Here is a 26,431-nt window from a genome sequence, read left to right on the forward strand (position 1 = left end):
AGATCCACATTTCTAGAAACAGTCACAACCGGGATACTGGGTTGATCATAGTAAAGGTCTTCACTTTTAGTGCACATCTGGAATGGGAAAATCAGGACACATGTTTTCTTCCCAATTACAGTAATTTCATCTAGTGACTGACAAAGCCCCCAAGTGTCCTGGCTAAGCTCCTTCCAGTGTCAGGCAGCCCCTCCTCTCTGTCTCTTTGAATACACACCTTCTCCAGCAGGGGGCAGGAGAGGGCCATGTGTATGAGCTGAGGCAGGTGAGGCACCTCCAGAGCCTACAAGCTGTGAGCTCCTGCCATTTCTGCCCCCTCCCCAGGGCTGGGAGCTCTCTCCTGGTTATGGGGGATCTAGGCCTGGGGCACAGAGAGAAGCCTCCCCTCATTCATCCACAAGCAGCTCCAACCATTCCCATGTCAGACACTAAACATGAGCCTGTCTTTGCTCCTGAGGTGACACACTGAGGACAGAGAGGAGGGAGGCCCCTCCCCCAGGGTCAGGCTCAGCCAGGGTGACTCAGGGTGACTCACAGGGTCCTGAGAGGAGGCTCAGAGCAGACCTGGGGCTCTTTTGCATATGGAGCCCCAGGGGCCTGAAGGGAGCCCTGCTCAGGGTAGAAAAGCTTCCTCCCTCCTTGCTGCCCCCTCAGGGCTCTGAGTGCTCTCTCTGCAGGTGTCTGAAGGCCAGGATGGTCTCCCCATGGCAGCTCCTCTGGCTGCTGGTGCTCTGGGCTCAGGGTAAGACCCAGCAGGGCAGGGAAGGGGTGAGGAGGGCACAGGTTTTCAGGGACTAAAGACCTGATGATCCCTGGATCCAGGGGGTGAGGGAGCTTAGGGACAACACAGGCAGATGGGGCTGAGAAGCATGGCCAGGCCCCAGATCACAAACATGGTGAGTTCTGTGGGAAAGGTGGTTTATGTCATTCGGGATTTCAAGGTCTCCACAGAACTGTCTTGTTCCTACACTTTGACTTGGACATTCACACATTTCTGTCTTCCCCTTATTTTGTTGGTTTCCTAGATTCCCGAGGAGCCATTGTGCTGACCCAGTCTCCAGCCTCCTTGTCTGGATCTCCAGGAGAGAGAGTCACCATCAGCTGCAAGGCCAGTCAGAGTGTGACAGATAGTGATGGTGATAGCTGGTTAAATTGGTACCAGCAGAAACCTGGCCAGGCCCCCAGGCTCCTCATCTCCTATGCTAACAGCCTGGCACCTGGAGTGCCTGCCCGCTTCAGTGGCAGTGGGTCTGGGACAGATTTCACTCTCACCATCAGCAGCTTGGAGCCCGAGGATGCTGGAGATTATTACTGTCAGCAGTATGATAGTTACCCTCTCCCACAGTGCTTCAGGCCTGAACAAAAACCTCCCCAGGCTGTTCAGGGGATTCAGCTCAGAGCAGCAGCTGCTTCCTCTCTGGTCCCCAGGGCAGAGCAGCCCCTGCCCTCTGGGCTGGCTCACATCTCCCAGGGCTTCCCCTTCCTGGCCCCTCAGGTCCCCTCCTTTCTCACAAGGCCTTGAAAATCACAAGCCCTGTCCCTAAGGCAGAGGGGAGGCAGCACAGCCCCCTGGGAAACAAGTAGGGAAATGCAAATGGGGAAATGCTGACATTTTGCGTCCATTTGATGGCTGTGCCTCCATATATAATATTTCTCTTGTTGGGACATGCATTCATATTGAGGAGGCTTTGCTCCAGTTCTTTGTAGCAATAATTTGTGTCCATTTTTTTGCCCTTGTTTAGGTGTGTCCAACTCTTCATGACCCCATTCTGGGGTTCTTGGCAAAGATACTGGAGTGATTTGTCATTTTCTTATTCAGGTCATTTTATAAAAGAAGAAATTGAGGTAAACAAAAGTAAGTGACTTTCCCAGGGTCACATAGTTAGTAAGGGCCTAAATTCAGATTTGAGCTCAGGAACAAGAGTCTTTTTTATTGCAGGCCCAGCACTCCATCCACTGAGCCACAGTGGTAACACAGGGTAGGGTTTCTCATGACCTGGGGCGACCCAAGAGCCAAAGTGAACACCCCCACACAAGCAGCCACCCTCCAGTCTGGGCCTCATCAATTCCTGCATCTGGGAGGACAATGTCCTTATTAGCTGGCTCAGGCTGACGTGTGCCCCTTTGTGGTTTGGAGTGTTACCCCCCCCCAGGCATTCCAAGGAGAGTAGGTGGCAGGGTCACACCCATTCTACTCATCATCTCCCCCTCTATTCCCTGCCACAAGGGATCTCTTGGTGGTATGAAGGCCCAAGTCCTTGACCATTCCCTTTAGGACAAAGGACACACAGATGCTTACACTACTACTCAAGGGCTCTCTGGTCAGCCTTTGTCTCTTAAAAAAGAAGGGACTGGCTCAGCTCCAAGGTTCAGCTCAGTGGTGTCTTGGGTCTCTGTTCTCACAATATTCCCAGACTCCATCTCTCCTTCACCATCATACACCCCGTCTCAAGAGTCGGCTTCCACGAATTGTAAGCAGCTGCTTATAGGGAGTCTCTTTACATGAATTTTCTGACGTGTAAGAATTCTCTTAAATAAAATGAGGGTCATAGAGTAGGTACAATAAAGTCTATTCAAAGGTAACTTGGGGTTGACATGAAAATTGAGACATGGGCAGCCAGGGAAATCAGATATCCTAGCAGAGGAGATGCTTGAAGTCAGCTTTGCAGAATGCTGGGGATTCTCAGAGTCAGACATGGAGAGAGTGAATGTCAGGAATGGGGCACAGCCTGGGGAAAGGCCTGGAGAGTATAGATGAAACATTATTTGTAATTTAGGACAAGACAACTGTTTAATTGGGGTTGTAGAATAAACAAAGGAGTATATTGTGTAATGAATATGGAAAGGGAAGCTTAGCTAGATGGTAAAGGCTTTAAAGGACAGAGTGGTTTGTGTTTTGTCCTAAAGACAAAAAGAAACCATTTGAGTGTATGAATTTACTTCCTTATAATATTCCCAGACTCAGTCTGTCCTTCACACTCATGACCCAATCCCAAGAGTGGGCTTAGCTGAAGTACAGACAATTGCTAACATTGAATTTTTACATGAAAAGAAAGTCACAGAATTTGGGCTGAAAGAAAGACTGTTCCAAATGTCTTTGGGCTCAGAGTCCTCAGCATTTTCCACTGGGATGTGAGACATGATGGTCTAAGGGAGTGGTCTGACTTCCCTGGCACATGCTGCCTCCTGTCTTTCCCTCAGGGTGCCCTACTGCCTGAGCTAGGTGGCCTTGTCTGCCCTGTGTGTGTCTCGGTTGGCGGTGAGTGGGGATGTCTGGCCCTTTCTACACCGGGGTTGTTTTCCCCAATATTGGACATCAGTTGGGGGCTGAAAGAAGGAATGAGGGGGAATAAGTGCTGCCATTCCCAAGGCCCCTGTGTCTATCAGTCATGTTTGGCAGCATGTGGCAGCACGCTTAGAGCTGAGAAGCATCTTTTCATCGACTTTGGGTCATCTGTCATTGTCTTGAACCAAACATCATCTCTATGACCCTGGTTAAAATTTTTGTAGCCAACTCTCTCTTGCTATTTTACAACACTTCTACATTTCCTTTCCTTAGCCTGAGCTTGAATGGGCCCTTGTAGGTGATGTGGAAAGGGGTATTCTCATCCTCTTGTGGATTGGAATCCTTCCCCTTTCTGATTCCTACCAACTCTGAAATTTTCAAAAAACAGTTACTTACATATATAACCTATATCAGATTGCTTTCTGTCTTAAGGACGAAGGAGGGAAGGGAGGGAGGGAGAAAAATTTGGAACTAAAAATCTTCTGAAAACACATGTTGAAAACAATCTTTATGTGTAACTGGAAAATAATAAAATACTTTTATGATTAAAAAACAGTTACTTAAATTAGTTGTTGAAATAAAATGATCCCACATGAAATCATATAGACTGCCCAATTACATTCCTGGTGCACAAGAAATGTGGGGTTTTTTAATCCCAGGAATGCTTCCGATTCAATGGGTTCATTCTCACCCTAGAATTCTGGCAGGGAATGGAAAATTATTGTGCACAACAGGATGGCATGGAAGGGGCTGTGTGTGGTACTAGTAGGAGGTGAAATATCTTCAGTAAAATCACTTGGGTTAAATGGAGAATGGGGGAGATTCCTCTTCTTTTCTTCAAGCAGTGTCTGGTCCTTCCACAGCCAAGAATAAAAATGGGTGTTTCCTGTTCAGAAAGGGATTTTCTGCTGTGAGATTTAAAATTGGATATTAGATCATAAATCTCCCCTCTTTAACCTTTCCCTTAATTTATCTCCCAGACTAGTAAATGGAAGAAGCTTCTGGTTTTCTAGTTAGAGATTTTATTGTATGGTAGTCACAAGGTGATGTTGATTAGAAGGATAGGAAAGTAGAAACACAATACAAATCGTCTTAAGTCTAAGCTTAGTCTATATTCCATATAAAACTCACCAAAAGAGAAGGCCACCTTTGGGGAGAGAGAGACCGTCTGTGCAGCGCAGTCAGGAGACCAGCAGAGCAGGAAAAAAGCACCCCACTTCCATTCTCTCCTTGCCTTTTAACCTCGCACCCCGGAAGTGGAGTGCTAGCAGGCAGTCTGACGTGCGCAGTAGGCGGACTGGCGTGCGTAGCTCATGCCGTTGGTCTCCTCCCCGAAAGGGTGGTCCTTAAAAAAAAACTGGCGTCTTTCAGTTATCCTAACCGACTGTTAAAAAACTTTCATATTTTTTTACCACATAGCAAAGTATCAAGTTTCTGAAGTTGGATTTGAACTCAGGTCCTCCTGAATCCAGGGCTGGTACTTTATCCACTGTATCACCTAGCTGCCCTGTGGTCTTGTCTCTTAAAGAAGATGTTAGTTGATGAATTTCCTGCACAAATACATGGGTCTCCAGTTCAAATCAGCAAACATTAAGTGACTACTCTGTGCCAGCCACTGTCTTTGGACAGCTGCCCCTCTTCCTCCACACTGGAATTATTTCTATTTTTGGTTCTGAAGTCAGAGAACCTGAGGGCAAATCTCCCCATTGATGTTTACTACCTATGTGACCTTGGACAAGTCACTTAAACTCCATCAGCTTCAATAAAATGGAAAGTTTGGTCTAATGACTTCTGGATCTAAATGTATGTTCCTATCATCTTATGATCCTCCAATCCCTTCTGAGCTAGTTTCTCTTAAAAATTTTTAGGCCATGAGATCCATTCTGCTCTTTGAACCCTTTGAGATCTGATTAATGCCTGGATTTCCTCTCCTCTGTCACAAATTCGGAAATAGAGTAATCGCTTTCTCCACTGATCCCAGTTCTTCCTTCTTGGTTGATAACAGGTACAGAATGTTAGTTATCCTCCTGACTTCCTCTACCACTTGAAAGAACAAGCAGTGATTATCTGAGTGACTTTTAAGCATAATAGACTGTTGGTCTGCCAGGAAAACAGAGCCCTAGGTAGTTTGCAATCTTCCCACTTGGGGAAGGAAAGACTTATGCATCTGAAACTATTGGGGTCTAATTCTGCATGGCAATTTATGAGGTTTGCTGAGTGAGTTAAATCAGATAAGTCCAAATGAGTTTGACAGAGACAAGAAAAGGGAGTTGGATCCAGAATTGTATTAAGAAGATCCCAAGCTATTCTGTACTACAAAAGTTCTTCTTTTCTTAACACCAGTATAGTACCTGGGGTCCCTTTCACATGTGAATTTCCTGAGAGCAACTGCAGATTCAAGGAATATTAGTGGGCAGCATTCACTCAAAGATCATAGCTATAAGCCTCTACTAATCTGTTTTTTAAACACCCAAACAGGAAATATCAATTCAAAGCAAAAGACATTTAATCAGTGATTTAAAAGATTTCCCCCTTACATACAAGGCTGCACTTTCCCATGGGTGACCAAAAAGTCGGGAACAGACATCAGGAACACTCATGGCCAGAGAACATACACATAGGGAACACATGGCTAGGAAATATCACCAGTCAGGGAAACTCTTTTTCCTGGTTGCTTTCCTGAAGTGGGGCTGACTTCTTCCAGTAATGCAACTGGGCTGAGATCATTTCTGCTACTGTTCCTGATCACATGCTGAAGTGCTACTGCTCTCTAGTTTGTGGCCTCTTTCCCCCACTGAGGGAAGGGTCTATCATCTCTTTTGTATGATAGCCCCAGGAGCTTTGTTAGCTCTTTTGAGAGGAAGACCTCAGCTGACAGTACCTAGTAGCCAACCTGCCCACTAACTAGCTAGAGAAGCTCTTAGTCATTTAAGTCTATCTTTTGAACTAACTCTGCTGCCACTTGAATGATCTCATTCTAAACTCTTTATTTGACAAAATTCCTTTTAACTGCTGCCCTGGTTGCCCACCTCAGTCCCTGAAAATCATCCCTGGAGTTCTCAGCAAAATTATTGAGTAGAGAGCTGTGATAAGAAAGAGGATTCCTTTCAATTCCTATCATGCTATAGGTCTATGCAAATCACCTTGGGAAACAGACAAGAGAAGGGCTCAGTGGAGCTGGAGACCTTTGATCTACTTCCCCCTAACAACCAAATCAGTATACATCTTATACCAATATTTTTCCTACAATACTATGTGGCTGCAATTCGCTGAACTCTGCACTCTCAGAAGATCACAACTGCTAAGTGACCCAAAGGGCAGTGAAAAGATGGATGGTGGGTGTTGGCAGGCTATATAGCCTGCACAATGACTTGTGGGAGAGAGGTGACATAAAAGATATTATCAGGGACATCAATGACCAGGAAAGAAAGGGGTCTGGCTGGCTGTGGATGTAGCATATGGGAAAGATAACACATCAGCTTCAGTACTGGTGTCCTTGAACTATCAATCAATATCAATCAAATGAGAGGAAGCCCTCTAGTACATAGAGTAGATAAGAGACCTTTCTAATAATCCCAGTGGAGGAAAGGGCAAGGAGAAGCTGTGATAGGCATCTATGGGTGAACTACCCCACACCCAAATGAGATTATAAGATCTCCCGCAGAACACTTAGTACAGTACACATCACTTACTGAACCTATAATTTTACAGAGGGGCCTTATAAATAAATACCTTATTTTCCTGAAGGCAGGAGGCTGCATGAAATGATCTCGGAAGCAGTGTTGGGTTGCAAAGGAACTCATCTTGTGACCAGAGCTAATCCCTGTACCTGACTGTTTTCTCAACCATAACATGGGAATAATGGTATCTGTGCTGCTTACCACAAAAGCTTGTTGGGACTAAGACACTTGGCAAACTTTAACATGTCATATAGAGGTGAGTCTGGGTGGTGGGTTGGCTATCATTATCTCTTAAAGTTCCTTGTGCCTTTAAGATCTCCGAGTCTATGATTATGTCTCACTTCTCCCTCCTATCCCAGGAAGTATGCAGCTTGAGGCACACCTCTGGAGATTTGGGGGCAAGGAAGAGGTGTTGGGGAAAAGGGGATAGAAGCTGTCAGAGAGAGAGAGAGAGAGAGAGAGAGAGAGAGAGAGAGAGAGAGAGAGAGAGAGAGAGAGAGAGAGTCAAATTCTCCCTAACATGCCAGAAGTTAAATGAAGACCAAGAAAACGTTTGGGAACTTCACTTTTTTATTGTAGAAACTGAAATCTTTTCTAGTCCTTGAAAACTTACAAAGGAATGTTGATTTGGATAATCTGGGATTTTGGGGTGGGCTGACAATCGTGGGAGCTTTTCAAGGACCCCAGGACTGTGACCTTAACATTAGCAGTAGGTAGCCTGAGAAGTATCTATGGGGGAGAAAAAGAGAAAGAGGTTAAAAAAAAAAAGAGAGAGAGCAAGGCAGCAGGCAGGTTTCTATTATGCCCCTAGGGATGGATATTGGGATACAGAAATGTATATTTTCAAAGCATTTCTCTCATCTTTGGAGTCCCAAAATGACTTGGTGTTTAATTGTGTCTACTGCATGGAACAGTAGAGCTTGGATCTCCAGGGGGAGGATCTGGTTTTGAGTTTCCATTTTGATACTTTCTGTTGGCAAGTCACTGAGTCACTTACTTAACCTTTGGGAATCTGAAAGAAGTGGGGAAAATGCTCTCAAGAACCTACCTCACAGGGATGTGGGCAGAAAACAACTCTATAAACCCTAAGCCCTCTATAAATGTGAATCACTATTTCTTTAACGTTTTAAGGCTCGTAGAGTGCTTTACAAATATTATCTCATTTGCTCTTCACCATAATCCCAGGAGGTAAGGGCTATTATTATCCCCATCTTTACAGCTGAAAAAACTGAGGCAGGCAGAGGTATTATGTGACTTGTGCAGTCACACAGCTGTAGTAAGTGTCCGAGGCTAAATTTGAACTCAGCACTTCCTGGTGCTCTATCTACTGTGCCACCATTTTACAGATTAAGAAACTAAAACCCAGAAAAATTAAGTGACCTACTCAACATCACCTGACATGTCAGTGGAAGAATCGGGACCAAGATCTCAACAAGTAATCTCAGCACTGAGACCACCCCTCCCCTATGTGTCCCTCCCTTCATCCTCTCCTTTTACTCCTAACCTCTTTCCACCAGCTCTCTTTATTCCTCCCATGCTGTTCATTCTTTCCCTTTCCTTTCTTCCTCCTCACCTAGTCCTGAAGATTACAATATTAGTCACAGTTCAGGTGTCATTAAGGGCCATACCCAAGATGTGAAAGAGAGATGGGGTCACAGGAAGAGAATCCAGCAGCAGAAGCAGCCCTTGGCACCCGCTGCCACCCAGGAGTTCATACCAGCATCAGGGGAAGTTCACAGGTACGTAGTATTCCTGAGAAAAGACTCAAACATCTTCAGGGCCTGAGCAGGTCGGTCCTGGGGAACCATGTGTCCAGATCCCTGTGGGTCAGACACAGACACAGACACAGAGAGGGGTGAAGAGGAGTCCAGCAGGGAGGCAAATGAGAATCTATTTGGGAATAAGTATACAAGGTCCCCAAATGTGGGCTTGGATTGTTGGAATGCAGGGTCCTGTGGACTTGGCTGCAGGGCAGATGTGATGAGGGTCAAGCAATATCAGTATTAGTATCTGAAGTCATGCCTAGGAAATGAGAAGAGGTGAGGCTAAGTAATATCTCTTGGCTAGGGCTAAGGCTATGCAGGACATATCAGTAACACCACAGAAAGATGCCGGCCTGCCCAAGGGACCACCCAAACCTTACTGCATGCTCTCCTACATCACTGCAATTCCATTCTGCTATGTGCAAGAGAGAGGACAGAGTGCTAGACCCGGGGACGAGAAGACCTGGGTTCAAATTCTGATTACTAGCTGTGTGACCATGGGTAAGTCATTTCAATTCTCTGAAACTCGGGCAACTTTTGAAGACTTTATGTTATTAAAAGTTGTAGTAATGGCAGTTAGGCAGTCATTGGCTAGAGTGGTTTAAGATTCCCTGGAAGTTGGAAAGACCTAAGTTCAAATCCTGCCTCAGATACTTACTTAGCTCTGTTACCTTGGGCAAGTCATAGAATCTTTTTTTTTGGGGGGGGGGGTGAGGCAATTGGGGTTAAGTGACTTGCCCAGGGTCACATAGCTAGTAAGTATCAAGTGTCTGAGGCTGGATTTGAACTCAGGTCCTCCAGACTCCAGGGCCAGTGCTCTATCCACTGCACCACCTAGCTGCCCCCAAGTCATAGATTCTTTGCTAGCCTCAGTTTACTTATCTGTCAAATAGAGATAATAATATTAGCACCTACCTCTCTCAGGGTTGTTGTGAGGATAAAATGAGATAATATACATAAAATGCTTTGCCAGCCTTAATGCACTAGACAAATGTTAGCTATTATTAATTTGTACAGTTGAATTCACAGGTCCTGGGTAGAATGGATGTATACAGAGAACTGTTCCATTCAGACTGACCTAGTCCCCTTCCCTATACCCCCAAATACCATCCACAACATGAAGAGATGGATAGTATGGAGATGAAGCCAAAACCTCAGGTACAAGCTGTCTACTCTAGAAGCAAGTGAACAAAGGATATAAGATGCTTGAGAGTAGAGGCCGTGTCATATATATTTTTTAATCTTTGTATTCTCACCACCTAGCACAGTGCATTGCACATAGTAAGTCCTTCACAAATGCTTACTGAATAAATTTCAATTTATTTCCACCCAGTAGTTGCTTTGTAGTCCTTTTGACTGTGACTTTCCTTGGGCTTCAGTTTCCACATTTGCCTTCTTGAAAACCATGAGTACCCAGCCTATAGTAAAATTATTCTTCTTGGCTCTTATCCTCCTTAGCAACATTCCCATCCCCATAAGATCATAAGGTGGATAACCAGAAGAAATTTTAAAGTTCATCCAGCCCCTGGCTCTGCAAGTGTAGTCTAGGGATTACTGAGGGTCCTGGAGGTCAAATATATTTTCATAATAACGCTAAGATTTTTTTTGCATGACAATGAGGGATAAGTGACTTGCCCAGAGTCACACAGTTAGTGTTAAGTCTCTGAGGCTGGATTTGAACTCAGGTCCTCCTGAATCAAGGGCTGGTGCTTTATCCACTGCGCCACCTAGCTGCCCCAACTAAGATGGTTTGATTTCTAATGCAATAAAAATCTATAGAATAGTTCATCAATAAATACATATTGAGTGCCTACTATGTGTCAGGCACTGTGTTAAAGTGCTAGGGATACAAAATGAGGCAAAAGACAGTCCCTGCCTTCAAGGAGCTTACGGCCTAAAGGGGGGACAACATGCAAACAAATAGCTATAAACCACATGAACAAAAGTTGTTTGCTTGGGAGTCCTCAATAATTTTAAGGGTGTCCATCATATTATATCCTATATGTTTTTCTTAACTTTTTATTCCTTAAAGACAGGTTCAATTAGTTGTGTGGGGGCTAGGGGAAGGTTATCTGTGATTATGATACAAAAAACAAATACACACTCCACAAAGGGAATCATTAAACCAAGAGCAAATGATGAGCAGCTAGGTGGTGCAGTGGATAAAGCACCAGCCCTGGATTCCGGAGGACCTGAGTTCTTCAAATCCAGCCTCAGACACTTGACACTTACTAGCCGTGTGACCCTGGGCAAGTCACTTACCCCTCACTGCCCCGCAAAAAAAGAAAAAAAAATTTTAAAAAACAACAGCAAAAGAAGGAAAGTAAATATCTCAGATTCTATCTTGCTCTTTAAAAAATAATAAAATTCAAATTATAAAAAATTTTTAAAGAGTGCAAAGGGGTCCTGAGACTAAAAGGCTTGAAAACTGCTGATATACTTCAATCCCGTCCTTTTGTGGAAAAAGAAACTGAGACCCAGGGAAGCTGAGTTATTTACCCAAGGTCACACAGCCAGTAAGCATAAGGAGAGCCTAAACAAATCCCAGGTCTAAACCCAGATGCCTTCTCACTCTACCAAGCTATCTCTGTTCACTCACACCTAGTTCTGATGTCTCCACTGGGGTTCCCTTCAGTCAGAGAGTCCTTCAAAAGTTTGGAAAGATTCTCTCCCTTTGAGAAGAGCTGTCCCATCCTCTTCAGAAGACAGTGGTGAGGGGCAGCTAGGTGGCTCAGTGGATAGAGCACCGGCCCTGGAGTCAGGAGTACCTGAGTTCAAATCCGACCTCAGACACTTAACACTTACTAGCTGTGTGACCCTGGACAAGTCACTTAACCCCAATTGCCTCACTTAAAAAAGAAAAAAAGAAGACAGTGGTGAGAAGGGGAGAGAGCACCTTACCTTGACGGTGAGGAAGGTGATGCGCTCATATTCCTTGAAGAATCCTGCAACCTGATTCTTATAGTACCAGGGCTGATAGGGGCTCATCACCTGTGAGAACAAGGGAAAGGGGGACAGCCTGAACTACAGGGCTATCAACAACAAATTCCACAAGCACTTGCTAAGTACCTACTATGTACTAACCACCTACTATGTGGAAAGTACCTACTGCCCTAGGCAGGAGAGTTAATAGAGAGTCATCCTGCCCCCAGCATCCTCCCTTAAAGCCATCCTTAGGGTAGTTGCCCCAGTCCCCTCCTGAAACTGGGACTACTAGAGAAGAGTTGGTTCTTGAGCATCCAATTTGAACATCAACTGCCTTCTAATCTCCTTCTCAAAGCTCTCCTCTACATCTCCCCCACACCAGAAGGCCAGCTGCAACTTCTTTTGTAACTCCTTTTAGAAATCTGATCTTTCTTGATACAAATGTATTCTAAGCTGGAGCTTCCCACACTTCCTCCAAGCCTTCCACCCTGACCTTCCAACTCCACCACCCCTTCCCTTCTCACGGGCTGGTTCAGCGACTCCACAAACTTCTCGCCTCCCAAGAAGTTGCAGGCCATGTCAGTGTCCCCATTGTACACCAAGATGCGGATGTTGCTCTGCAGTAATTCCTCATAGAAGGGAGCCATGTCCATGTACTGCCTCTGGTATTGAGAAGTTACCTGGGTGCTGGAGGGATGAAGAGGAAGAGGAGGAGCAGACAAAAAAAAAACCTATAGTAGAGGGGGGCTGGAAGTCAAACCAAATCAATATCAAATCAAGCCAATAAACTCTTATTAAGCACCTACTGCATGCCAAGCACTATGCTGGGAATTTTTGTTTTTGTTTTTGTTTTTAGTGAGGCAATTGGGGTTAAGTGACTTGCCTAGGGTCACACTGCTAGTAAGTGTTAAGTGTCTGAGTCTGGATTTGAACTCAGGTCCTCCTGACTCCAGGGTCAGTGCTCTATCCACTGCGCCACCTAGCTGCCCCAGGGAATATTTTTTAAAGGGCAAAAGATAGTTCCTGTTCTTGAGGGGCTCTTAATCCAATGGGGGAGGATGACATGAAAACAAATATTTAAAAAAGCAAGCTATATATACAGAATAAATAGGAAATACTTAACAGAGGGAAGGCACTAGAATTACGAGAGATTGGGGAAGGCTTCTTGTAGAAGATGGGATTTTAGTTGAGACTTAAAGGAAGCCAGAGAGGTCAGTAGTTTCAGCAGAAGGAGGGAGAGTGTTCTGGACATAGGGGACAACAAATGAAAATGACTAGAGTTTAGAGATGTGAGTACATGGAGGGGACTAAGGGTTTAAATGTCTAATCCCACAATCCACAAGGGCATCCATTCAAATATTTGAGGACAATTGTTAAGTCTTAAATCTCCAACCCCTGTTCTCTGCAGCCCAGGAGCCTAAGGCTAAAAGCCCTGGGAATTGAATTGCCAAACTACTTCAGGCCAGAGTTTGGAGCCCCCATCCGAGCAAGGAGATAGATCCCCCATCCGAGCAAGGAGATAGATCCCCCAGCTACTGAAGATGTAGAAGAGAAAGTTCTCAACACCCAAACCCTTAGCATCATCATTAAGTGGTTCAACATCAGAAGTGGATGTGGTTTTATTAGTGGAAGTGACAGTAAAAAAGATACAGTGATTGAATGAATGAATAAATGTGCACTTATTAATCCCTTACTAAATTCTAAGTCCTGGGGATAGAAATGGAAAATAGGAATTAAAATGATTATTATTATAAACACCATGGGACTTTTCCATTTGACTTAAAGCTGAAAACTCCTACATATGCTGTCCTCACCATTAGAATGTGAGCTCCTTGATAGTAGAGATTGTCATGATTTTTTGTAACCTCAGCACCTTGCATAGTACTTTTCATATATTAAGTCTGTAAGAAGTGTTTTCATTAAACTCATTCACCCATTCATCTCTCATCAGTTTCTCTATCAGACCTCAACAAGTTCTCTCCAGGGTCACACAGCTAGTAAGTGTCAAGTGTGTGAGGCCAGATTTGAACTCAGGTACTCACCACAAGTATTTGTTTCTGTTGGTAAACCCCAAAGGAAAGCCCTAAAGCTCTCCTGGGGGCTCCCCAGCCATGATTATTGTTCTTTTCTCTCCCCTGAGCAAGGACGAGATAGTGGCTGGAAAGACCAAGAGAGACCTCCTTCCCCACACACAACACAGAGACTGCTCACTTGCAAAGTTCCCAAATGGGGAGGAAGACAGGAATGTGGAGGGCCTGCCTCACGTTGTCCTGGTTCAACCACACATCCATAGCTGTGCTATTGATGCACTCGGTGACTCCAGGGATGCGGGCTCCTGGGGGCTGATGGCAAACAAAGAAAAAGGTAAAAAGTTTCAGGGAGGATACATGTCAAAAGCCCAGAAACCCCTGGAACTGACCTTGAGCTACTCCCTCCCACTCCCCTTAGCCCAAAACTGAACTTTCACAAAATCCCATGTGAGATTTATTCCCCTCTCCCTTTTAGGATGCCTCCTCCTCTCCCAACAACAACTGGGTTTCCTCTTCAACCCCACACTCCAAGACTATCTCTTTCTCCCAACTATGTCCCCATCATTGTAATAAGGCATGAATATAGTGCTTCAAGACCTCATTTCATCCTGACAACCCTGTAAGGTAAGTAAGTAGTAGAAACATTGCTGTCCATTTTAGAGATAAGAACATTGAGGCTAGGGAAGGTTACAAGACCAGGGCTCTTTTAGCTACATCATGCTGCTCCCATACATCTAGTGTATAACTCTGGACCAGGAGAAGTCAGAGGTAGTCTCAAGAATAAAAAAGATTGGGGCAGCTAGGTGGCACAGTGGATAAAGCACCAGCCCTGGAGTCAGGAGGACCTGAGTTCAAATCCAGACTCAGACACTTAACACTTACTAGCTGTGTGACCCTGGGCAAGTCGCTTAACCCCTACTGCCTCACTAAATAAAAAAATAAAAAAAGAATGAAAAGGATGGGGGGGGGGCAGCTAGGTGGAGCTGTGGATAAAGCACCAGCCCTGGATTCATGAGTTCATGAGTTCAAATCTGGCCTCAGACACTTGACACTTACTAGCTGTGTGACCCTGGGCAAGTCACTTAACCTCTATTGCCCCGCAAAAAAAAAAAAAAAAAAAAATTAAAAGGATGGTCAGGGAGGGACTGAACACCAGTAACTAACAGATCTGTAACCTAAGGCTACTTTGAAGCAGCAAATCATTTCCTGGAAGGCCCTGAGAGAGATTCAAAAGTTAGATGAGACAAGGACAATTGTAGTATGAATGAATGAATGAATGAATGAATGAATGTAACATGTATTAAGTGCTTACTATGTGCAAAAAGTGTGTTAAGCGCTTGAAATTCAAACAAAAAAGTAAGACTTGCTTTCAAGGAGCTCACACTCATAATAGGGGGTTATGATACATAGACAAGTAACTATAATATAAAAATAAAATATACAAAAATACATAATAAGCATGCGAGAGAGGGGCAAACAAGGTTCTTTGTGAGGTCTTAGGAAGGAAAAGTCATTACTGGGGTGGGGGGGGTCAGGGAAAGCTTTCTAGGGAGGTAGAGTATGACTTGGGCTTTGAAGAATTAGGTAGGGGGGAAGCTAGGTGGCGCAGTGGATAAAGCACCGGCCCTGGAGTCAGGAGTACCTGAGTTCCAATCTGGCCTCACACACTTGACACTTACTAGCTGTGTGACCCTGGGCAAGTCACTTAACCCCCATTGCCCCGCAAAAAAAAAAAAAAAAAAAAAAGAATTAGGTAGGAATTTAACATGTGGAGAAGGGAAGGGATTTCAGGCAGAAATTACGTTACACGCATGTGGATGTCACCCTTACTGACTTTTCTCTTGATCTTGTGCAACTTTTTAGTCCGGGCTACTCAGCACACACTGTTCTCCCCACTCCGCCCCCATCTCCACGCCTATTAAGTCCGAGTTTTTCTCGGTACAAAATGTTCCCAGTAAACTGCTCCATATATTTTTCATCCTTTTAGATGAAGAGTTTTAAACCTGGAGTCCACGAACTTGCTTTAAAAAAATTTTTTTTTGATAATTGTATTTCAAAATAATTGGTTTTCTTTGAAATCCTAGATTTCTTTCATGCATTTATAAACATGATTCTGAGGAAGGTTCTAGAGGTCTCACCAGACTGCCAAAGAGGTCCATGACAAAAGAAAGGCTAAGGATCTCTGTATCTGTTTGACTGGTATCTTGAGATCCAGTTGCGGACATCTTTTTATGCCAGTGCCTTGTTCTTAATGTTTGTGGAATTCAATTGGAATCCCTCCTTTCTCACTTAGTGGACTGCAGAAAGGTAACAAAGTCTTTCCTCAAATCATATACTATTAGCACTGAAAGTGATTCTAGAGGTCATCTAAGCGAACCCCTTCATTTTACAGGTGAGGACAATGGAGCCCTGAGAAATTGGGTGAACTGAGCTGGGGCCTGATCTCAAGTGTCCCAACTCTAAATCTGTCCCTCTTTCTGTCACACCAAGATGTCTTCCCCTCTTGGCTCGGGGGTACCTGCCCAACAGGACTCGACACCCCGGCCGACTCTGACCTCTCAATTTACAGCAGGTCTCTCTTCTTGCTTACCGGGACAGCCACGTTGAACTGATATTCGCGATAGAGGTTGCTCATGTCAGTGGCCAAGCGCTCCTGGTATCCCGGAGCCCCCCAACATGGCGAGTAGAGGTTGTAGATATTGAGGCCCACGCCCAGGATCATTCTGTAAGCCTCCAGTATCTGCGGAGAGGCCAGGTGGGAGGCATTGCTAAACTGCCCACGCTTCCCGGCACGGGTCCCTTCTTTCCTTCCCCCACTGCCCACCCTAAGCCAGGTAATCCCCTGGGGAAGCCATTCCCAAGGTAAGGGTGGGGTGGGATGGAGTATAGTGGGATTGGGATTGTCTGGTCCAGTCTGCTGAGATTACCCCAAAAGAGACAACCCGTCCTCCCCCGGCGCTGGCCGGGCTGGAATCTACAGGATCCCCGAGGCTCTCTTGAGTTCCAAGCGCAAAAGGCTCAAGTTGTCCTCCTAGCTCTGGAGTCTCGGTCCCCGAATTTCAAACCTGAGCCTCCCAGTCCTAACGGGCAATTGCCCCTTTCCTTGGGCTTGGAGGGCCCTCCACCTTCCCCTGCCCCCCCAGCCCACGAGCCCCGCCCGCCCGCCTCCTCTGTCCGCTGGACCTCGGTGGGCGAGGAGGGTAGGACTTACGGAATCGGAGCAGTCGTTTTCGGTGCTGTTGTAGAAGTTGCAGGAGCCCGCTGAGCAGCAATAGGTGTTCAAGGAGTCCCACAGGCTGCGGACAGAGGGCAAGGGGAGTGAGAAGCGAGGGAGGCGCGCACGGGATTCGCGCTCTTGCCGTCCCCCAGAGGGAGTTTGCACGGAAGCCAACCCGGGCCACCCTCCGATCCCGCAGGGAGTGGCATAGCGGCGGGGTGGGGGTGGGGGGAGAAGGGGTAGGAGGGTAGGGGTGGGGGGGCGGCGAGTCGCATCCGACCACCGCCTTTGCACAGTTAGGTTATGGATCTGTTAGATTAACTAATCTTCTAACATCGCATCATTGGCATTCGCATCGCATATTTCTACTGGCCTGGAAACTGCGACCTTGTTTGACATTAATATACTTTCTTTTTTTTTTTTCAGGGCAATGAGGGTTAAGTGACTTGCCCAGGGTCACACAGCTAGTAAGTTGTTAAGTGTCCCAGGTCCTCCTGACTCCAGGGCTGGTACTCTATCCACTGCGTCACCTAGCTACCCCTTTGTGGCTTTATTGACGTTTGAAATGCAGCCACTTTACCCCCTTGCTCCATCTTGGTGCATTCTCTTTCCTCACATTGTGGTATCTATTATCTTCTTCTGTATTTTACAAATAAGCTTGTCTGGTTGTCCCTGCCTTCCTCTTAACCAAGTGATGTGGCTGAGGGCTGCATTAGACAGGAGAAAGGGTAGCTTATGATCTTGCTGAAGATTAAAGGGGAGAAGGGAAGGATGAAGAGGGAGATACAAATACTCACAAGCCTCCCTCTGAGCTTACTTTTTTCCGATGATGCCGTGGTAGTAACTGAACTCAATCAGCGTCTCATCATTCAGCCGGTAGTTACTCATTCCATTTCCTACACCAAAGCCCTGGATGGGAAAGATGGTTTATGTAAATCCAGGAATCCCCAGCACAAGCTACCCTACTTTCCCATGCTAGACAATCTGTAACAGAAAAGCAGTAGATGAGGAGTTTGGAAACAAAAAGGGACTCCTTCATGTAACTTCTGAGATTGGAAGACTAGGTGGTACGTGGCTCAGAACTCATACCTTTACTTAGTGGGATGTATGGGGTGTTCGGGAGGACTAGCACCTCTGGCGTGAGGGCTTTTGTTGTTGAGTCATTTCAGTCATGTCTGACTCCCATTTGGATTTCTTTTTGTTTTTGTTTTTGGGGGGTTTTCTTTGGAGGGTTTGCCATTTCCTTTTCCAACTCATTTTACAGATGAGGAAACTGAGGCAAACAGGGTGAAGTATATGAGGCCAAATTTAAACTCAGGTTCTCCTGACTCCAGGGCAAATGTTCTACCACTGTACCACCATGCCAACTGGTGTGAGGGTTTGTCAAACCCTTTTTAGGTCTGCTTATCCACCTTTGGTGTCCACCTGATTCACCCAACTGCCACCTGTGGTTTCAAGAGGCTGTAATATTTCAAAGTTGCCACACCCCAGTATATTGTATCAGCAGTGGGCTAAACCAGGTTGAGGATAACTGACAGACCTCAAGGCTGTTGGTGAGTTAGGGGGATGTCTACCCCAAGGATGTGAAGACTTTTCCTGGTAGTATGGGGTGACGAGAACAATTTGTTCCAACAGCCAGGAAGGCGGCTTTAGCAGACACTGGGGAGTGCTTAAAGCTTAGTCAGGTGTCAAAGATGCCAAGGTTATCCACTGCATCCCGGGCCATCTTGACTTTTGTCCTGCCACTGGACTTCGATGACTCAAGAAGAGAGAGTGAGGCTGATGACTTTGTGCAACTCTGTCTCATTTAAAACTAATTCACTCTCAAGTCAAAATATTATCTGTGATGTCATTGGTCCTCTTGGAAAACAAAGTACAAACAGCAACAATGCCTGTACTTACCTTAAAGTTGATGGAGGCCGGACCATTAACAATCTGGGCACTGAGAGAGGGCACGTAGACCCCACCATAGCTCTCTCCAAATACATAGAAATCATTGCTGGTGAAGCTGGGGAATTTGGCGAAGAAGCTCTGTAAGGCCTGGTAATTATCAGCTGCCACCTACAGACCAAAACCAAATAGCCATAGAGTCACAGAATGCCAGAGGTAGAAGGGACCTTGGCAGATAGAATGTCCAAACTAAAAGAGATCTTCTTTGGAGCATTGAATGTTAGAGCTGGGAAGACATCGAATGCTAGAACACAGAATGAACGATGAAAGGAACCTTAGAAAATAAAATACTAGAACATGAAGTGACAGGAGGAAGGGACTTTGGAAGACAGAATGTGAACACATCGATGTGAATGGTCGAGCCGAAAGGGACCTAAGGAAATAGAATATTAGAATACAGAAGAACCTTGAAAGATGGGAACGCCAAATGACAGCAGGAAGGGATCTTGGCAGATCAAACCAGAGAGTGCCGGAGATGGAAGAGATCTTGAGATCATCTCATCTAACCCTTTTTTGACTTCTGATGGCACCATTTTGTTCTTGGATTTAAAGGGGCTTAAGCCATCCTCCTCCCACTCCCACACACATACAGACCCCCTGTCCCTGCCCCTCCTTCCCACTCACCTGCTGATCATCAGTTTTGTAGTTCCGGCTGGAAGAGTAGGAATAACCCACTCCGGCCGGTGATTCCAGGTACAGCATGTTAGCCACCAGATTCCAGCTATAGGGGTTCACGTAGAGGGAACCGTCATTATTCATCTGCCCAGAGAGATGCACAAAGTCACCAATTGCCATTCCAGGTTTGGGGCCAGTACTAGAAAGGGAAGCCCAGCTCTCATTTTCTTTCTAACCCTCCCGAAGGCCTAAACATTTTCCCAATCCTCACCCCATAGGGTCCATTCTCTGCCAATAGGCCTTCCATGGAACTGCAGCCAGGGCCTCCATTCAGCCATAGAACCAAGGGATCAGACTCAGGGTTTCCCTGGGACTCCACAAACCTATAAGACCATGAAAAGAAAAATCCCTCTCCTCTGGTGAAATGGGTAGCTCCTTTTGGGGGGGGGGCAGGGCAATGAGGGTTAAGTGACTTGCCCAGGGTCACACAGCTAGTAAGCATCAAGTGTCTGAGGCCGGATGTGAACTCAGGTCCCCCTGAATCCAGGGCCGGTGCTTTATCCACTAGGCCACCTAGCTGCCCCTACCCTATTGTCTTATGATCCTAACTCAAGGACTCTACCCCCTTCCCTATAGAACAGAAAAACTCCCTTATTCTATTCCCAATTAGTCAACAAAGTAGAGAAGATAGGGGGCTGGGCATGGTGCAGAGGAACAGACAAGGAAGGAAAAGATGAACCCCACCCCAGGAGACAAGAGCCCCATCACTGTGGCACTGGGAGAAGGGCTGAGCCTAGATCTGAGAACTTTTCCAACTTCACAGGTCTCAGACCAAACCCTAATGTTGTATTGAAGGTGATTTTTGTTTTGTTTTTTGTTTGTTTGTTTTTGCAGGGCAATGGGGGTTAAATGACTTGCCCAGGGTCACACAGCTAGTAAGTGTCCAGTGTCTGAGGCTGGATTTGAACTCAGGCACTCCTGAGGTACTCCAGTGCTTTATCCACTGCGCCACCTAGGTGCCCCTGAAGGTGATTTTTCAAAAAGCATCCTAAGTCATTTTCCAACATATATCGAGCCCACATAAAAATTCGTGGTTAGCTCCCAAGTTCCCATTCCCTGCTCCAACATTCTCAGGAATGAGAAATCCTCTTTGTGAACCTTGTCCTCTTTAGAAAAGCTACCTATTGGGGGCAGTTAGGTGGGGCAGTGGATAATGCAATGGCCCTGGATTCAGAAGGACCTGAGTTCAAATCCTGCCTCAGACACTTGACCCTTACTTGTGTGACCCTGGGCAAGTCACTCAACCCTCATTGCCCCACAAAAATAACAACAACAACAAGAAGAAACAAACAAACAAAATAAGACAATGGGGGGGTAGGATCTTCGATATCACCTTGTCCAACTTCTTCATTCCATATTAGGAACATGAGTCCCAGAGAAGTTAAATGGCTTTCCCAAGGTCACATAGCTCCCAGTGCTCCTTCCATAAGACCTCTCTCTTCCCTTACCCTTTTCCAAGTTCCCAGTGACATCCCATGGAACATGTTGCCCTTGGAATCTCACTCTAAAGGAGGGGGTTTCAAACTGGGCTCCCAAAAGGAATCAGCAGAGAGACTTCTGGGGACTGTGAACTTAGACAGGAAAACAAACTACAGGTTGACATTCACCAACCTTTGACTCCTTTGTAATCCTGTGTATTTTATTGTATGCATTTAAAAACAGGATTCTGAGAAAGGGTCCACAGGCTTCACTAGACTGTCTGAGGGGCCCAAGATACAAAAAATAAAGCTTTTATTCCTTAGGCTTAAGGGGGATAATAGAGACTCCCATGTTTTTCCCCAGGCATCAATGCTGTCTGACTTGGGCAAGTCACCAAATCTGTTTGGGGCCATAGAATGATCTCTCTCTTGTCCAGGAACTTACCAGTAATGGAAGTATTTGTCAGAGCCGGCCTGGAGGTAGCCAGACCACTGCTTGAAGCTGGGCAGATCAGCCAGGCCAGGCAGGGAGGTGATGAGGTCGGGGGCGTATTGGCTGGTGCTAAGGCCCCAGCATAGGCTGGAGAGGGCTAGAAGGCTGCCCAATAGCTGCATGATGACTGCCCTCTAAGATTGGAGAGGCCCCACCACCCTCTCCCACCTTTATAGTCCTGGTTCTGTTTGCTTCATTGATAACTGCTGATAGGTATGACCTGCAGGCCAGCTTGGTACCAGCCATTGGGCTGCTCACCTGGGGGGTAGGTATTCACCTTGAATGTCATCAAGATTTATACAGAGTGGCCCCAGTCCCTGCTCTTCTAGAGGGGGTAGAGTGGAGGGTCATTCTGTAAACAAGTCTATGGAGCTTAGGGAACTGAGGAAAAAGGAATATCTTCAGGAGAATCCTAAAATCTTGGCTTTGTTTTAAGATGAAGGGACTTTAGAGACTATGTAATCTAAAGTTCACATTTTATCAATATGGAAATTGAAGCCCGAAGAGGGAGTCAGTCAGTCCAGAAGCTTTTATTAGGCACTTACTGTGTGCGAGGGACTGTGCTAAATGCTTGGGATACAAAGAAAGGGAAAAACCAGCCCCAGTTCTCTCGGGGGCTCAGTCTATTGGAGGAGACACAGTGCAAATGACTAAATATGAAAGAATAGTGGGAGGTCATCTCAAAAGGACAGTGCTAGCATCTGGAAGGGGCCTCTTGCAGAAGGTGAGATGTGAGGTGTCTTATAGGAAGCCAGTTGCACATGACCTCTAGTATGCAACTGTGTATACCTGCAGTGTGTCAGCCTCCTCCATTCACCCAGAAGCAAGTTGTCCAGGGTTATACCAGACCTGACTTGAACCCGGCCAGGACTCACACCGCCTACATCATTTCAACACTGACCAGAGCTTTTCATCCTATGAAATTTGGGGATTGGACCTGGAGCGATCTCTGCCTTGTGAGATTTAAAATTGGATATTAGTTCATAAATCTCTCCTACTTAACCTTTCCCTTAATTTATCTCCCAGACTAGTAAATGGAAGAAGCTTTTGGTTTTCTAGATAGACCTTTTATTGTTATGGTAGTCACAAGGTGATGTTGATTAGAAGGATAGGAAAGTAGGAACACAATACAAATCGTCTTAAGTCTAAGCTTAGTCTATATTCCTTATAAAAACTCACCAAAACCAAAGGTCACCTTTGGAGAGAGAGAGACCGTCTGTGCAGTGCAGTCAGGAGACCAGCAGAGCAGGAAAAAAAGCTCCCACTTCCGTTCTCTCCTTGACTTTTAAGCTCGCACCCCAGAAGTTGAGTGCATAGCAGACAGTCTGACATGCGCAGCAGGCGCACTGGCGTGCGTAGCTCATGCCATTGGTCTCCTCCCCGAAAGGGTGGTCCTTCAAAAAACTGGCGTCTTTCAGTTATCCTAACTGACTGTTAAAAAACTTTCATTTTTTTTTTACCACAGCCTGCTTCCTGTTCCAACATTCTGTGACTCAAAGACGTTGCTAGCGAGGTAGCATTATGATTCTGACAAATGAATTCCCTCGTGCCTCAGTTTCCCCATCTTTAATTGCGGGTGGATCACAGCTGTCACCACAGCTGCTGATGATTACAGATCTGGGCTGCAGCCTTGAGCTAACTCCCTCTTGGCTGTCATTAGCCCAAGTCCCTCCATCCCCCAGTGGATGACAGAGTTGTTCTGCCACTTTAGCGGAGGCCACCTCCTTCCCCATCCATTGTCAGCAAACATTGTGAGCATGTGTTTCAAACAGAGTTCCAAGGTCAGCAGGAAGGGAGCAGCCCAAGGGAACAGCATGTAGATCTGGGGGGACCCAGTCTTGGTCCTTGGGTGCCCAGCCCAGGCTAATAGGGGAGGTAACAGAGATCAATCCAGCAAGACTTCCAGAAGAGGGCATGATTCTTGGCCTCGGTTTGCCTGAGGGGAGGAAGGCAGGATGTTGCAGATGGAGGGAGCTGTGGGGATGTGATACAATGATGGTATCTGCCTCATCCATTTATTCAGAGGCGGGGTCGAGTGACCTGCTATAGGGAAAACACTCAGGAATGGCAAACATTTTTCTATCTTGGACAAGGCCAGGTTCCATCCCTGTCCCTCACAAAGGTGTTTTCATGGAATAGGGAGGCAGTGGGCAAAGCCTAGCATCAGCCAGGTGTGTGTTCTCCCTCTCTTAACACAGAATAGAGCACATGCAAGAATTTATCTAATGGGTAAATACTTGTGGATTGATGATTTGATGAGGGAAAGAGCAATTTCTATCCTTTCTTAGACTTAGGGAAGAAGGAGGGGAAAAAAATTCATGAAGTGCCTATTATGTGCCTCTATCATACTAAGCGCTTCACAAATATCTCATTTACTGGGAAATTGTAAACTTCCGGGGGGAAGGGATTTGGGTTGACATTGTTCTGTGGCCCAGAAACCACTCTGTGGTCAGACTTCTGCACCTGGAATCAAGAAGACCTGGGCTTGATGAGCCTCAGATATTTTCTTAGCTGTGTGACCCTGGGCATGCTTCACCTGTCCAAGTCTCAGTTTTCTCATCTGTAAAATGAGGGATAATAATAGCATCTCCCTCCTCTGTTGCTTTCTTTTAATTGGGTCTGGCCTTTTGTGTGTGTGTGTGTGTGTGTGTGTGTGTGTGTGTGTGTGTGTGTGTGTGTGTGTGTGTGTGAGGCTTCTCTGATATCTCTTCTCATGACACTTATACTTGCTCTCATTCTAGAATACAAGTTCCTGTAGATCAGGAATGGTTTTGTAGGTAGAGGGAGCTCCTGATACCAGTGAAATCACAGGTCCAGTGCTTCGCTCCGTTTCTTCTTTGTGTCCCCAGCAGCTAGGACAGTACCTGACACAAAGGGAACTTAATGAAAGTTTGCTAGTTGATCGTCGATTTGATATGCATGGAGCCCTCTTAGTGGGTGCTGGGGAGAGAAGGGGAAACTGGAGGGGATTTAGAAGACACAATCTTTTTTTTTTAGTGAGGCAACTGGGGTCAAGTGACTTGCCCAGGGTCACACAGCCAGTAAGTGTCAAGTGTCTGAGGCCAGATCCGAACTCAGGCACTTCTGACTCTAGGGCTGGTGCTCTATCCACTGCGGCACCTAGCTGCCCCTAGAAGACACAATCTTAAAGTATAAGTGTCATGAAAAGAGAGAGAAGAGATATCAGAGAAGCCTCACACTCACACACACACACACACACACACACACACACACACACACACACACACACACACACACACAAACAAAAGGCCAGACCCAATTAAAAGAAAGCAACAGGGGAGGGAGATGCTATTATTATCCCTCATTTTACAGGTGAGAAAACTGAGACGTGGACAGGTGAAGCGTGCCCAGGGTCACACAGCTAAGAAAATATCTGAGGCTGATCAAGCCCGGGTCTTCTTGATTCCAGGTGCAGAAGTCTGACCACAGAGTGGTTTTGAAGATGGAGTAATCTTGGTGGAGCCACTCTGGATTGTAACCTTAACTTGTCCTTGAGGAGAAGAAAAAATCCTGCTAACACCATAAATATTGATTTTTCATTATCTCCTACAAAAATATTGGCCAGGGATGTGAGAGGCCGGCAGTGCCTGTGGGGACCAAGAAGTCCTGATTGCCAGATTCTGGGAACTCTAGGGGCAGCAGGTTCAGGTTTCTCACGTAATGGAATAAATGATCTATGGGCCATCACGGATAGAGCAATCCTCAAAGAAGCTTTCTCTCTTTTCCTTATTTATAACACTCCATCTCAGTTAGCCAATCAACGTTTATTAAGCACCCACTATGTTGCAGGCACTGTGCCAAATGCTGAGGATGCAAAAAGAGGCAAAAGACAGTCCCTACCCTCACGGAACTTACACTCTAATGGGAGAGACAACAAGCAAACAAATATGTACAGACAAGCTATATATAGAATAAATAGGAAGTAAATAAGAGTAGGGAGGCACTAGAATTAAAAGGGAGAGAAAAGAATCTCCCATCTCTATATATTTGCACTGTACTCCATCTTCACATCTGCCTCCCAGACATGTTCTACATGAAGCCTTCCTGATCACCCCCAATTACCACTGCCCTGCCCTCCCTACTATTCTGTACTTACATGTATTTATTCCTTTTATCTACTCTGCATATGCTCATATTCTAATAATAGCTAGCATTTATATAGTGCCTGCTGCGTGCCAGACATTGTGTTAAGCACTTTAGAATTATTTCCTTTGATCCTTGCAACAACCCTGTGAGGTACGTGTTATTATTATCCTCATTTTCCACATAAGGAAACTGAGGCAAACGAAGGTGAATGACTTGCCCAGGGTCACACAGCAAATAAGTATCTGAGCGTGGATTTGAAATCATGTGTGTATATATGTATATGGGTGTGTGTGTATATGTGTGTGTGTGTGTGTGTGTGTGTGTGTATAGGACAAGTTAAGGTTACAATCCAGAGTGGCTCCACCAAGATTACTCCATCTTCAAAAACCCAGGGCTGTTTCTTGGTCTGGAGGCAGAAATGTGGGCCAACACACTCATCTGGCAGGAGAGAGAAACCAACAGGAGCAGGAAACCATGCTAGTTTGAGGGTGGGAAGTCAGACTGAACAGGTTGGTGATTCTCCTTGCCCAACAGTAGGGAGTAGAAACCTGACTGGCTCAGAAGCCCACACCCTATTTAGGGGAGGAAAGGGAGGGGGCAAGAACAACTCCCTTTTCTCCTGCTCCTCCATTACTTACTTCCTCATCCCACTGCCAATAACCTATTCTCCTTTCTGATTTTCAGTGGTCAGTTCAGCAGCCAAAAGCCAGAGAGAATTATAGGATCTCAAAGTTCGGAGAGACTTCAGAAGTCATCTAGTCCATACTGATATGGGGAAACCGATAGGAGAAAGCACGTGGGTCCTTAGGATTCCTCTGTAAAGAATTACACTCTCGCACAAGACCTAATCAGGAATAAGAGAACAGGTTTATTGGGGTACAAGAGAA

General features: G+C 45.8%; 1 protein-coding gene and 1 gene segment (V, D, J or C); one reads left to right on the forward strand and one right to left on the reverse strand.

The window, feature by feature from the left end:
* The first annotated feature begins 617 nt into the window (after positions 1-617).
* Positions 618-1,522, forward strand: LOC122739554. The segment is given in 2 exon segments: positions 618-742; positions 1,026-1,522. Coding segments are annotated over 2 exon segments (546 nt in total).
* A 6,085-nt stretch (positions 1,523-7,607) lies between these two features.
* LOC122743706 (lysosomal protective protein-like) lies at positions 7,608-21,559 on the reverse strand. Its single transcript, XM_043988829.1, has 12 exons — positions 21,390-21,559; positions 19,738-19,849; positions 19,476-19,610; positions 18,804-18,962; positions 17,719-17,810; positions 16,896-16,980; positions 16,275-16,424; positions 13,866-13,996; positions 12,179-12,341; positions 11,631-11,720; positions 8,684-8,786; positions 7,608-7,695 (listed from the first exon to the last, which is right to left on the reverse strand). The coding sequence occupies exons 1-11, from the start codon at positions 21,557-21,559 to the stop codon at positions 8,700-8,702; spliced, it is 1,374 nt and encodes a 457-aa protein (XP_043844764.1). The 3' UTR covers positions 7,608-7,695; positions 8,684-8,699.
* Positions 21,560-26,431: the final 4,872 nt, after the last annotated feature.

This window comes from Dromiciops gliroides, chromosome 2 (assembly GCF_019393635.1).
Source record: "Dromiciops gliroides isolate mDroGli1 chromosome 2, mDroGli1.pri, whole genome shotgun sequence".
Taxonomy (NCBI): domain Eukaryota; kingdom Metazoa; phylum Chordata; class Mammalia; order Microbiotheria; family Microbiotheriidae; genus Dromiciops; species Dromiciops gliroides.